Source organism: Vicia villosa, linkage group LG7, assembly GCF_029867415.1.
Source record: "Vicia villosa cultivar HV-30 ecotype Madison, WI linkage group LG7, Vvil1.0, whole genome shotgun sequence".
Taxonomy (NCBI): domain Eukaryota; kingdom Viridiplantae; phylum Streptophyta; class Magnoliopsida; order Fabales; family Fabaceae; genus Vicia; species Vicia villosa.
In genome coordinates, this window is record NC_081186.1 from 10,722,156 (window position 1) to 10,737,022 (window position 14,867).

At 37.8% G+C, this 14,867-nt stretch overlaps 1 protein-coding gene across 1 annotated transcript in view; it reads right to left on the reverse strand.

Annotated features, from left to right (window-relative positions):
* Nucleotides 1–14,867, reverse strand: part of LOC131620311 (guanine nucleotide exchange factor SPIKE 1) — a 34,731-nt gene that overhangs the window by 17,906 nt on the left and 1,958 nt on the right. Inside the window, exons 8-19 of the mRNA XM_058891343.1 lie at nt 13,657–13,968; nt 12,864–13,151; nt 11,917–12,084; nt 11,642–11,839; nt 11,492–11,535; nt 10,734–10,803; nt 10,072–10,233; nt 6,785–6,892; nt 6,572–6,609; nt 5,641–5,785; nt 4,672–4,798; nt 4,300–4,493 (exon numbers count right to left, since the gene is read on the reverse strand). Of these exons, the coding sequence (XP_058747326.1) occupies nt 4,300–4,493; nt 4,672–4,798; nt 5,641–5,785; nt 6,572–6,609; nt 6,785–6,892; nt 10,072–10,233; nt 10,734–10,803; nt 11,492–11,535; nt 11,642–11,839; nt 11,917–12,084; nt 12,864–13,151; nt 13,657–13,968 (1,854 nt within the window). The remainder of the gene's footprint in view (nt 1–4,299; nt 4,494–4,671; nt 4,799–5,640; nt 5,786–6,571; nt 6,610–6,784; nt 6,893–10,071; nt 10,234–10,733; nt 10,804–11,491; nt 11,536–11,641; nt 11,840–11,916; nt 12,085–12,863; nt 13,152–13,656; nt 13,969–14,867) is intronic.

A 14,867-nucleotide genomic window follows, 5' to 3' on the forward strand; every position in this document is an offset into this window, starting at 1 on the left:
TCTTTTCTCTTTTCTTAAATCAATAGGCAACTAATCTTTATCAGTGCTACAATTTTCAGAACTTTTAAACTTAGTAACAGGTGGGTTAATTTCAGTACTTACCTCTGTTTCAGGTGATTGAGGTTTTTCTGGAGTGGGTCGAGTTTACTTCTTCTCAGGTACACCAAGGTTGGTTCGCCAACCTTAGTTTTTCTTGGAAGGGTTGAAGGTGATGATTCTTCCAAAGAAGGAGGATCCGAACCACAAGTGGGTGACTCTAAGGTAGGAGCCAAGGGCTCTGACTCTGATAAGGGTATAAAATTAGGACTTGGAGTGGGAGACTCTTGTAAGTCTAGAAACACGGACTCAGACTCAGATTCCAAATCATTAGAATTCTCCCCCTGAAGCTGAGGGTAAGTGAAGTAAGACACATTTTCATGAAACGTGACATCTTTGGAGACAAAGTGCCTCCGACTAGGAGGATGGTAGCATTTGTATCCTTGTTTGTCGGGAGCATAACCAACAAAGACACATCTGACTGCACGAGGGTCAAAGTTGCTTCGATTTTGTTTGTGAATATGGACAAAGGTTAGACAACCACACACTCGAGGCTCAAGTTTTGAAATATGAACCGGGGGAAACTGATCAGACAGAAACTGAATAGGACAGATATTACCTAACAGGTGAGATGGGACTCGATTAATCAAGTAGGCAGCAGTCAATACTGCTTCCCCCCAATAGGATTTGGGAACAGACATTTGAAAGAGGAGCTCGAGTAACTTCAAGTAAGTGACGATTTTTTCTTTTTGCGACACCATTTTGTTTAGGTGTGTCAACATATGTAAATTCTTGGAGCATTCCATGTTCACTGGAAAAATTTGACAAGACATGATTTCTATATTCGGTGTCATTATCAGAGCGAATTCTCTTAATGCTTCGTCCAAACTAGGTGTGCGCCATATGATAAAATTTAATAAACAGTTGTGGGACTTCGAATTTGTCCTTCATCAAAAAAATCCAAGTGACTCTAGTACAATCATCAATAAACGTAATAAACAATTTTGCACCAAAAACATTAGAAATGGGTGCGGGTCCCCAAACGTCAGAGTGAATAAGATTAAAAGGTTCAGTACTTTTATTGCAACTACAAAGGAAAGAAACTCGATGATGTTTAGCAAACTGACATATATCATAGTTAAATGATTCGACTGCATGATATAAAAATAAAGTTGGAAACATAGACTTAATTAACGAAAATAGGGGGTGTCCAAGACGCTTGTGGAGAAGCCAAATTTGTGCGGCAGATTGGGAAGACTCGGACTTTAAGCAAGAGGACAACACCTACAGACCATCAGTTTTTCCAGAGATGAAGTACAACCCTTCCTTTTCCTCACATGCCCCAATCACCCGATCCGTTGGAAGATCCTAAAAGACACCATAAGAGGAAAAAAGAGTTACTTTACAATTATGATCACAGGCAAGTTTATGAGCATATATAAGATTGTGAGAGTTTGGGAACATGCAGCACATTTTTCAATTCAAGAAATGGCTGCAATTGAACATTGCCAGAACCCTCAATGCGAGCATATGAACCATTAGCAACTGTAATACATCTATTGCTTGTAAAGGGAGTATAAGAAGAGAATAGTGTGGAGTCGGATGTCATATGGCCAGTGGCACCAGAATCAAGAAACCAAGCATCTTTGGGAATAGTACCATAGATGCTAAAAGAACGAGAGCATAAACTCGTACCTGTCATTACTAGAGAACAAGATCTAGAGGGCTTATTGAGAGAGTCGAGTAAGGTCTTCAACCGATTCAAATCATTCGTACTGATAAGAGAGTCAGTTTCCATTGTTTTGGAGTTTCCTGTGTCTGGAGACACTGTGGCAGCATAGGCTTAGCTTTGACGTATACCTTTGAAGCCTTCAGAGCGGTTGAGAACTTGTTTTTCCCCATGTAACTTGAAGCACCGGTCCTTTGTGTGACCTGTCCTTTTGCAATGGTCACAATAACGATCATCTCTGCCTGACTTAGTGGCTGGTTGCTTTCCTGCTATGTTGGCAACAAGGGCAGTACCTTCAGAAGGTTTGTTACCAAGCATGATATCACGAAGACTTTCTTCTCCCCGCACAATGGAGAAAACTTCAGCAAGTGGAGGAAGGCGATCCTTGCCTAAAATTTTCACTCTAATGGGGTCATAATCAGAGTTCAATTCAGCCAAGAACTCAAAGATTCGATCGGTTTCATTACAAGTATCCAAAGCGATCGTGTCATTGGCGGTTTCCATCTTGAGAGTTTGGTATTGATCCAATTCAATCCAATAACCTTTCATAGTGGCAAAATACTCAGAGACAGTCATAGTTCCTTGTTTAGTAATGAAGATCTTGTTCTTTAGATCAAAGCGGGCAGAGAGATCATGTTTCTTAGAGTATGTTTGCATCAGATTCTCCCAAATATCTCGTGCAGTAGGAAGAAACATATACTGACTACGAATTTCTGGAATCATACTATTCCACATCCATGACATGATGAGTGAGTCTTCATTATCCCAAAGAGTGAAGCCGGGATCAGTGGCAGGGAGAGGGTCACCTTCAATGTGGTTCAATTTTCCCCGACCTTTCAAATGTGCACGCATGAACTGGGCCCAACTGAAGAAATGAGTCATTGACTTTGATGCAGAGTTGGTAGCGAGTTAGCCGTCATGAGGTTTGATGCTTCAACAAGAGGTGGTGGGGGTGGTGGAGGATTTTGGACACCACCATTATCATTCTCTACCTCCATCTCAGTAAGTCAGATCGCTGTAAGTTGGAAAAAAAACAGCAACAGTATCGCACAAACAAGCCAAAAAGGACTCAAAAAAATAAAGATTCTGAAATCAGAGAATGGAACCCCAAAACAGATCGAGCGAAGGCCGATCAACAATTAGTAACAAAGGAGGGTGGCAAAAAAAAAAGGCCGTAGGGAGGAGCGTGGGCCACATGCGCCGGGAGAGAAAGAGAAGGGTGGCGGCGCGTGGCGGCGAGTGAGGCAGTGGACGGTGGTGAGATTTTTAAGGATGGATCGGAATGTTGTGGTGGGTCTGATGGTGTGGGTGGTGAGGTGGGTGGAGTAGCGTAGAGAGGTGAATATGATAATTTCTGGAAAGGAGAAAGAGAAAAAATAACACTGCAATGAAGGCAGCAGGGAAAGAAAAAAAAAAAGGGATATTAGTGCTGCAATGAAGGCAGGGAAAGGGCTACCTACAGACTACAGAGGGGCTGAAAAGGCCAAGTAAAGCGTTGGTGAATGCAATTACCAGCGTGTCATCTCTGAGGGGCAGTGCTATGATAGGAACTTGTATATTATGGGGCACCCAAGTCCCACATCGAGTGGTATGAGATGTTCAATGGAGGGTTCCCAGAGTGCATGGACACTTATCATTCTGCAACACTGAGTTTATATTCTTGTTAGCTATTAGTGCCCAATATGCAACTGATAGAGACTTAGATGAAGAAGTTGGGCTTGACGTGGCAAAGGAATAAAGGAATAGAGGGAATAATTATAGGAGTTAGTTACTATAATTATGGGAGTCTATTATTATAATTATAGGAGTTTGTTATTACAATTATATTGTTACGATAAATTAGGGAGAGAGAGAGAGAGAGAGAGAGAGAGAGAGAGAGAGAGAGAGAGAGAGAGAGAGAGAGAGAGAGAGAGAGAGAGAGAGAGAGAGAGAGAGAGAGAGAGAGAGAGAGAGAGAGAGAGAGAGAGAGAGAGAGAGAGAGAGAGAGAGAAAATGATCAGCTAAGTTTGTGTCTATAAAATAGGGAAGGAATAGAGGGAAGAGGGTATATAGGTATTCTATTAGGATTTCGTATCACCGCCTTGGTGAGGGAAGCACTGCGTGCTTAGGGGCTGATAGTTATTAACTATCAGTTTGTTATCTTCATTGCCGCTATTTCACTGTAATTGATCATCCATAATAATACAATTACAAAATTCTTTTCCTATTCTATTCATATATTCGCTATTCATCCATATATTCATATAAGAACCCATCAGCAACCCCATACCAATATCTAGCTCCTGATTATCCCTTAAGCTTGGGTAGTACATTTCTATCAGAAAAAGAATACCCGGAGCACCCTCCATTTGAACAATGAATTTATATTCTTATCACTATTTTCCCTTCAACAGAAAGAGTCCTCCGTAGCACGGTAGCAAAAAGTACTCCATTTTATAATTAATATGCAAAACCCCTCCAAGTTTAAGAAAAATAACATCCAAATATATCGAACCCCAACCCGAAAAATAAAAGCTTCATACAAAACAACATACCAACTCAAAAACTTGCCGTGGCTCAATAATTGATAGAAGATCATAACAAAAAAAGGCCAAACTACTGTTCAGGCGCTTTGCCAAGCTTAACCCCTTCTTGCAGCGCTCATGCACCTCGGTAAGAAGGCAATCATACAACTGCATTATGCATCGGAATACACCATCCTTTAACTGCATCGGTGGGATATCTTCACCTTTAGTAAAAAATTAGAGAAAATTTGAGATCCAAATCAACATCAGAGTACAAGCCAACTCAAATTGTACGGATTTGATATCATTGTTTTAACTTTGAATACAATACACATTTTTAAAGAAGAAAAAACCTTCTCCACAGAATGTTTGGACAATCAGATTATAAGTTTTTATAGGTACCTATTGGAAGGCTATGATAGAAGAGGCGAGTCTTCTCCAATGCCATTGATTTAACAATTAACTCCAGAAAAAACCATGCCATTGCCAAAACGTCATCGTACACTGGCCCAACACGATACCCTTTGGCCTGTAACATGAACCCACTTTATTCACTAACTATAAGGGTGAAAGAAGCAGAAAATTGAATATCCATGCTAAAGAATTGGATTTGCTTGCAATTATTGCATAACAGCATGAAATCAATTCAACATAGTAAATAAGAAAGTCAAAATAAGATATCACCGCTCAAATAAAACAGTAAGGAAAAAGTGTATGAATGCAAAGTTAAATTGCTTAAACAGAAAACTATGGATGATTATATCAGAAACTAAAATCTATCTCTTTATTTATACCACATCTTTCAAGGGAAGGTGACTCTCTTCCTCTTGAACTGTTGATTATTGACAGAAAATTCAACTTACAGGGAAGAAGTTTCTGAATTCTATGTCAACAATCTTAATACTTTAAATTATTTTTCCTCATCTGAATATGGGCACAGTCCAAGCCTTCAGAGAAATCAATTTAAACTGGTTTTCCACTAAAATTGTAAATAAATGGTTAGAAAAGGAAAGTCTTTGATTTAATGCAAAAATGAGATAGGAAGAAAGTGAAGAATAAGAGATATTCATGTATGATTATGCCACCGGTAAACTAGTTTCACATAAAGACACAAGTTACTTCTTTAACCAAATAATATTATGTGCTTAACACTTGAAACAGATCTGAAAATGTGAGAACATTGTCAGACATCCCACCGTGGGAACTTCCTATTTCTCCTTAAAACATCAAACCAGCATATGCATGCTCATGAGAAGTAGTCAATTTTTAATGCATAGTGAAAGATCAGAGAGATGAATGATTATTATGGTTACAACATTATAACAAAGAAGGGGTATAGCAATAGACAGATGATAATAAACATCTCAATACCTTACTTCGTGCCAGACTTCCCCAGACAGTAGACAAGCCAGGGTAGACTGGTGGCTGACGGCCCCCAAAATCATCGAAAGCACAATCAACATAGTTGACTAGAAAATGATTTCTTTCAGCATCATCAACTGACTCTTGCTGTACCCTACAAATTAAATTTGCATGTTGCGCATGTCACAACAATAACTCAAAGGGTAGTTACAAATTCAAAGAACAAATTTCCCACATGTCGGACATACACAACCACATAAGAGGCTAACAGCTATACATCCCCAATTACATTTTAAGTTGAGCACCCTCCCTTCACCACCCCGCCACAAACACAAACGAACAAGGGAATGAAGACTGACTGAAAAAAATATAATACAAGAGTGTCTACCAGCTCACAAGAGCGTTATGAAGTGGCTTGTAGCTAATCAGGGAAAAAGAATGACAAGATATTTTTCTGACCCAAAAGCATATCTCGCCGGACATGATCCAACCGCATTATATCTCAATCCAACATGTTTGCCTCTTCTTACTTTCCAATTTTGTACCAGGTTATAACAACAAAGAGTAGCATAAGAATACATACTTCTTAGGGCCACAAATTTCCCTTTAGAGTGTCTCTCAATGAAGCTTTATCAATTAAAAGTCATAAAAAGGCAAAGTTTAAAGGGCGCCATTTTTATATGCTTAATACCTCTGTTTGCAGAGGAGTATCCCAGTTAAGGATTTCAGACACGTGCTATTCCAACACAAATGTAAACAGTATCTTTAAACATAGCCACTAAAGGAAGAAATTACTATACCATACAGCATACTGAATAAAAAAACAATGATTTCAAAACAAACAAGCTTTCCAAATGAAAAAAATAATATTTTCCTTCCTTATCAAATAGTACAATTTTAACACACTAAAAATTGAATCAAATATAGATAAAAGGCATACCTAGTTACAATATTAACCATAGCCCGGAAAGCCGCAACCTTAAAGCAGTTGAGGAAAGGTGAATTAATGTGAAAGAAGCAAACCCATGCATGCAATGAATTTAGGAGGAGTATTGAACCAACAAAAAATAATTTAGTGAAAAAATAACAGTATATGCAGCACCTGGATTCTTTTGAAACACTTGACAAAAAAAGGATCAATTATTGAGCAAACCTGGAGTGTTTCTCCACCATTGCCGATAAGATGAAGTAGCATGTTAAGAATTGGGTGAAGAAACTGAAGTAAAGCAGTGGAATCAACATTCTTCAAACTATTAATGGCCTACATTCAAGAATAAGTGAATTTTAATTTAGTACTCCAACTAATGATATCATAGGGTTACAAACATACAAAGTGAAACCCAAAAGAAAACAACAGGTAAGGATTGCACAATCAGAAGCCAGCCAATCAACAAACCTTTTACTAATACCAAAACTAAAATTAAATGAAAGTAATTTACAAATTAACCTATATGAGCTTGTAATAATAACTAAACGTAACTACAGCTTAGACAATTAGACATAATCATGACCCTCATGTGGTAACATGTAGGGCAGGACACCACGGAAGGTGCCTCACTCGAGTTCATGAGGCAATAAAATGGTCCATTACGTCCACTTATTCCATACCACCAGATGAAATAATATGACTTTGAAAAACAATCTCTTAAACAACAATTATGAAGCTCATGGCTATGCTGCATCACTCATGGGTCCCTTGCCAAAACGAAACCACGGCTAATCCTCTACCAATTCCTTCCCGGTCATAAGTCACAACTCTCAAGCAACAGACTCCAAACACTAGTTGAAATTGCCACATTTGTTCTCTTGGATCAAGCCTCACTGAATCATCCTATAACTCGCTGAATAGCACACTCCATTCTCTCTAGTCGGCAAAGTCAATCGCAATGAAACAAAAGCCAACTTGCTCACTCACAAACTTCTCTATACTGAGAACTTCATTGAACGGCGCCAACTATTTGATACTCACATGAAGAAACATATTCAGCAGCTTAAGTGATAATTTGATTCTCACTTTGGATGTTTAATTGTAAAAGGAAAAAAGAACAGAAATAGTGATAGGACGATGAGAGAGTAGTGGAGAGTGCTACTGGGCTTGACATGTGGTTGGATTGTCACACAATGACTGCAAGGGAAACGGGAGGAAAGAAGTATCTGATAGAAAACTATTACAGAAGATAGACCCCTGCAATCCCAGAGCAAAGCTCTTCAAAGAAAAGACAATTCTCTCTCTGCCCAAACAATTACGGTTCCTAAGTGAATAACTCTCTATCCCTTGTTTCTTGCTATCCCTATCCTTTATATAACTATCATTCCCCTCTAACCCTCTAACCAACTAGCCACGTCAGCAAATAGAACTCATTCCTCTATTTGACACATTTGTTGGGCTTAGGCCCAAACCAAGTACCTAACAATACCCCACCACTTGAAAACAGCCTTGACCTCAAGGCTGAGATATTGCATCTCTTGCTGCCAAATCTTTCCTCGACACAAAAACTTGCGTCTGTCAAATACAAAGTTTAGCAACCCATGAAGCACCTCTTTCCTTCCTTGCATATCAGAACTTGAAGGGATCCGTGAATGCGAATCCATGTTTGGCGGTTCCGGTGGGGGTCGGAGTTTGACGACAACCGCTTGGATAATTTGAATCTCGTTAGTCACCACATGAAGGTCGGCGTCTGGTGGTTCCGGCAACGGAGGTGGCCCAATAACAAACGCCTGCCCCTTTCTTCTTTGCATCTCATTCATTCTTCCGTTAAACATTGCCTTTGTGCCTTGTTTTTGGTAATCCGGTTCTCTCATTGTATCAGCAATCTCTTTGGAATCAGATTCAACTTTTGTATAATCTTTTGCTTCTCGTTCAACACTGAAGTTCATCTCTTCTAGCATTGATTCATCGTGTGTTTCTGTCATCTTCCACAGTTTCTGCTTTGATTCTTGATTTTGCACCATTTGTGCTCCAAATTCTCTGATCATAGCCATAGAAAATGAATTCCAGTCAGCATCTGGATTCCCTTCACACCAATAATAAAACCATAGCATTGCTCCTTCATCTTCCATGCTCATGAATGCCCACTGAAACTTATAATCAGAATGAATTTTGTTCTTCTCAAAGAACTTTTCAACCGCAGAGATCCAACCAATAAGATCTGTCCCCATAAAATCTGGTAATTCCCTCTTCATAGTCCAAACGTCCTCCATCGCGGGTTTTCCGTGTAGTTATCCGGCAGTTTTTGACAGTTTCCAGCAGTTATACGGAAGTTTCCGGCAATTTCCGACAGTTTTGGGAAGTTATACGGCAGTTTCGGGCAGTTATATGGCAGGTTCCAGCAGTTATCCGACAGTTTCCAGGAGTTTTTGACAGTTTCCAACAATTATCTAGTAGTTTCCGATAATTTCCAGCCGTTATCCGGTTTAGCAATTCACCGGCTCCGTCTCGAAATCCGGCAGGTCGGACCAATTTGATAGAAAACTATTACAGAAGATAGACCCCTGCAATCCCAGAGCAAAGCTCCTCAGAGAAAAGACAATTCTCTCTCTGCCCAAACCATTACGGTTCCTAAGTGAATAATTCTCTATTTGTCCCTTGCTATCCCTATCCTTTATATAACTATCATTCCCCTCTAACCAACTAGCCACGTCAGCAAATAGAACTCATTCCTCTATTTGACACATTTGTTGGGCTTAGGCCCAAACCAAGTACCTAACAGTATCTGTCACACTCTTTGCCTTTGTCTCACCACAATACCCATCATTTGCAAATTGCATTCAGGTGCAAATTAGGAAGAGCACCCTATTCTCCCTTATGTTTTCCCCTTTACACTTCTTCCCTACTAACAGATCTGCAATCTCCTACTTCTTCCCTACTAACTTAAAATTCACAAGAATATCACCTCACACACCAACAATGGTGGAGGGGTATGCTCAAGATAGAGAGTGGCTTCTTAGGGTTGCCACAAAGTACAAACAATCATGGTGAATATATTACTGCTTTGACAGATCAAGAATAACACTGTCAGAATCTCCCACCTGAACTACTTATTCTGGAAACTTCTGGTGGAAGCTTAGAATTGTGATTCGATTGAGAAAATACTGCACACACGATATATATGCGGATTGTGATGCACCATTTATGACTAGTTCTATTCCCAAAATCACAGCGGTCTAATTTTCAAATAATATATCTGAAAGTTTGCAATTGTGCTTCAGCAGCTTTACCACTGAGAAACCTACCATGGTACCTCACCCTAAGATTCACAGAAAAATATACATGGTAAAAAGATCTAAGATACCCATCAAGATCAAGGGAAATAAAAGGAAACCAACAACAATGAGTTCAAAATAAAATGCAACAATACCTATAAAAGTCCAGAAGATACAATCAAGATAACAAAGAGGGCCCAAAATCATACTAAAAATAAAGCTGAAAAATAAAGATACCTCTAGCAGTTCAGAACCCCAAGGTGGACTTGTTCGAAGAGTGTGCCGATCGTATTCAAGAAAAAAATCTCTAATGCGTTCATTGATAGGGTATAAAGAAGAACATAACCGCAAACGCAGTCTGAAGACATTTTTCCCATCTTCCAAATAATCCAATCTCTCCTATCAAAAAGCAAGAAAACAAAACATAAAATGACTCAAGTTCAAAAGCGTTATGAAAAACAATCCAAAAATAAATAAACTCAAGTAAATTAAATAGAACTCATATTACACTTAAAAAGACAAATAACCACCAAAACAAAAATGAAAGAGAATACTTGGGCTTCGGCCCTTTCTGTAATCAAAAAAAAAAAACTGAAAAAGAATAAAGGATTAATCAATAATTCTATTCACTGTCCTTGGATTTTTTTAATAAAGGGCTAATGGCATGCAGGGAATTCGCTGTCCTTCAGTATTTAAAATCCTTTGGCATATAAGGGAGGGTCTTAGATGATCACTTAACGATTCTCATTCTATAAAACTCCTAAACAAGACAACTGATTTTATTGAATCCCCTCTTTCCAACCGAACATACCCATGGGTGCAAATTTCCAAAAGAGAAAAGGGGGGCAAGTAACATCAGCTTAGATATACAGGCGAGCACGAATATTATAAACACGCACCCGTCCTGCATCCTGGAGATAATGTGGGACCAACTCTCTCAAAATTGGGAGATTGATTTCCGACCGCAGCCTGTATAACCACAAGATCAAAAAATTAACACAAATCAAGCAGAGTCAATAAATGAACTGTAACAGTTTTTTTGGTAGACGGATGCTTTTTTTCAGATACTCTTTGAGGACATTGCTAAATACACTAACCTTACAATATGTGCATACAAACATGCATTAAATATTTAAGCCATAAATTTATTCTTTCAGTATAAAAGGAGAATAGGGAACAACAGAAGAAAAAAAACAAAGGAAGACTGACATAAAGAAAACATCAATTATCATCTAGAGTGAAATCAAACCCATAGCAGAGGCATTAAGATTAATGATTTAGAATGCAGCATGGGGACTGATTTAATTGGGTTATGATTTTAAGATATAGCTTTTCACTGTATTGCAATTAAATTGCTGCTAATTAGTCAACCTATGATCCACCCATGGCATGTGGACAAATTTTGAAGGCTAAACAACTCTGTGTCTGTATCTTTTTCTAATCTGATTTTCATTTTTTCAGTTTGGAAATTCAGCATCCGAAAATTAAGACCAATTGCCCTCGCCATTATGACCTAGGTTTGTAATTGAGATTTCTATTATGTGCAGTCTATATATGTTTGACTGACCAAGAGCATTAAAGCACCAACTGTCGTTAATAAAATAAACAGTTATTGGTTTATAATCAAAGATAAAGATATCAAACCCAGAGAACATACTGAGCATGTGACGATAAAGGAAGTGCTGCATATCCAATTACCACCTGGGAAAAAATTAACAGGGAGTTAATTCAAAAGATTAAAAAAGAAGCCCCCAGACACCCAGCCATAAAAAACAAGAAATTAAGTGGAACAGATCAACAAACTTACTGGCTTTGGTGCTTCCAATTTCGTTTGCATATCAACATGAAATAAAGTAAATAGAAGGTGGTGCATTGGTGTCCACATGGCAGGAAGGGACAGTTTTATTTCATCGTGATAGCAAGCAACCCTAGCCCCAATAGCAACTTGGGTGTGACCCCATTTCTGAAATGATACCTCTAGCCCTGGATCTCTAGGATAGATTGCCTGGACAAAAAAGACAATTAAGACAGTATAGCACAAGCCAAGAGTTGTCATAAGAACATAAAAGAGAAGGTCTATACCTCCAATGGCTGTCTACGAATATCACCATCGTCTTCTCTGAGTTCAACCCGTATAAACAAATTCCTTTTCCTACCCAAACTTACAGTCAACGGATACACATACAGACAGTGAAAAAGTTGCAAAAAAGGCTCGTTTCTTGTTGTTGTGCGGAAGTCAAAGGCATGGAACTATATGTTAATCAATTTAGAGCATGTCAGCAATAACATGGTATATAGACATAAAATTAACTTATATTTACATTACCAAATATTCTCATCACCTCAGTAAAATTAAACATTATTGGACTTCAATATCTTAACCAAACACAACATAGACCAGTAAGATTTAAAGACGCCTTCAGAGTGGTCACTATTCATCACGAGAAGTTACATTTAAGAATCCCTAAAAGTTGAAATGAAGACTATTTCACTATCCTTGAAGAGGAGTGATAAGTTTCTCTTTTACTTCCAATAACTAAGAAATATACCTTCTAAAAAATGAGGCTCTAGGTTTGGATATGTTCAACTTTACATGTTATAGAAACAAAACAATTTAAAACAAACATCTACAATTGGATATGTACGATTTCACATAGTTCTACTATGGACACCCCACAGCTTTATCTATGCCTTTCTGTATAAAATTGGAAAAGTTCCTTAATTCTAACAGCTAGTAACTCCACCTTCTTAAGCTACTCAGTTGTGACAAATTTAACACCTAGGTAAACCATAGAGCTATTCTGTTTATCATATACTAAAATATCCATGTCTTCTTTCCAGATACCATAAAGAACCTATCAATAAGAACTCAGATATAAAAATGCAAGTTTAGTGGAAAAAAATATGTTACAATAAATCTGTTTCAAAAAAATTTACAACAAATCCTTTAAACGTTAACTTATGCTCTAAGAAAGTAACCCCAATTGGTAAATATAGCTATCAACTCAGTCATAAGGTATAATACTTACACCATCAGCGTTAAAATCCGAGTTTCCATGTTGATTTGCTCCATTGCCCAGAACATCTTTTGCATCATTGACGTTCCACCTGGAGATACTACCCTGAGGATCATCACAACCGTTACTATGATACTTTCCAGACATGGAATCAGCAATGCGATCCCCGGGATCAACAGAATCGTTGGTTGCACTACCACATTCTGACATGTTTTCCAAATCAGCTTGAGAGATCTGGTGCTTTTCAATTTCCAGTCTCAAAATCCCTTTGACAGGTTTATGCACTTTCCGTTTGGGATCCTTGTCATTTTGTTCACAACCAAGGAGTATCAAGTCAAAATACTTGTTGAAATCATAGCAGACATGAAATTTTGTCTCAAGAATAGAGGAATGCAGTTATTAAAAACATGGTCTTAAAAGTATGACAAATGGACAAAATAGTGTCTATCGAGGAATTTGGGAAGACTATGGTTAATTTTTTTGAAACCCAGAAATTAAGAACTTCAAAAAAGTTTGAATTCATGTTGAATAAATAAACATGATAAATGTTCCAAGAATAATGCAATCACAATTTAGCATTTAGCTGTTAAAAGAAAACTGAAACCAATATGATAATAAAAATGCAATAAATATGTATTCAATGCATACTAAACAATTGCAATATAAGTTGTCTAATATAAACAGTTTAAGTCATTCATAATACTTTGAAGTGCTATAAGTAGCAGCAAACTTTAGCCTGAAATCTTATGCATTCATTTCTGTACTTGAGAGCAGAGTCCCCGTCAAAGGAACCTGATTAACATACCTGAAGTGATTCCTCAGTATAGCTTTCTTTGACTTTATTTGAGTTTGAAACCTCAACCATAATAGAATTTCCATTTGAGTAACTTGGTTTTCCATCTAACGATACTTTTGTACCAATCTCAAAAACACCTTCATGTGAGCTTGAACCAGATACACTTGGAGCAAGAGGGCTGCTTGGGGAAGCAGGCCCCACCGAAGCTGCACCAATACTGCCATCAAATAATGACACAATGGCCCATGCGAAGGACTCTTTGTAAGGCATGATTTGAGACCACACCTGCAATTTTTGCTTCTCTCTCTCAGTCAAATGTACCTGTCAAAGTGAAGAGAATATCAAGTAAAAAGTTTTTCAGACAATGTATCATTTCATGCACAAATACCAATCACCCTGCAAAGGATATATTAAAAATAGTCAAGCATCCACAGTCAGCAAACCAATAGTCAGATCAGATCTATATTTGTACAAGAAAATTCAATTGGAGAATGCATATCTACACCCTGCTTCTCGTAGGTGAATTAACAATTTTAAAAAATGCAGTGAGGAATAAAAGAGTACAGATCGGTTTTCAGAGAAACAAAAGACAAACTAACATCTTGTGAAAAGTATTTTACAAGGTTATCTTTTTATCTTTTATGTTGAAAAAGTAGAAAAATATGCCAAACTAAATTGTATAGAGCCCACAACAGAGAACAGAGTTATGCAGATTTACCATAGGAAAAAGGGTAAGGTTGTAAAATGTTAGCTATTAGTTATGTTAGTGTTCTTATCTTTAAGTTTGTTTGTTTGTTAGTAGACTATTTTCTGTTCTACTTAATTTTGTAATCTGTTAGTCCTATCTCTTATAAATAGGACTAACTCTGCCCAGTGGAAGGTAGGAAATATTTTAGTGATTTTTTGAACTAGAGACTGATCTAGTGTAGGGGAGAATAGCTCCTCAGTGGATCCAATTTCTTTAAATTATTAAAATCTATGGGTGAATAATCCTATTTCCCTAGCTGTTGGTGATCATCAACCACTGTTAGTTTACCTAACAATTGGTCCATACAAAAATAGGCTTTAATGCTTAATACTATTTTTAGGTGTAAAGCTTGAGTAGTTTAAGTTAAAACTTTCTTTTAAAGCAGGCAACAGCAGGTTACTCTTTGAGATTTGATTTGAGTTCACACCCATCTTTGAAGTTATGCTAGAATTATCTTGTTTATATCCTAGAG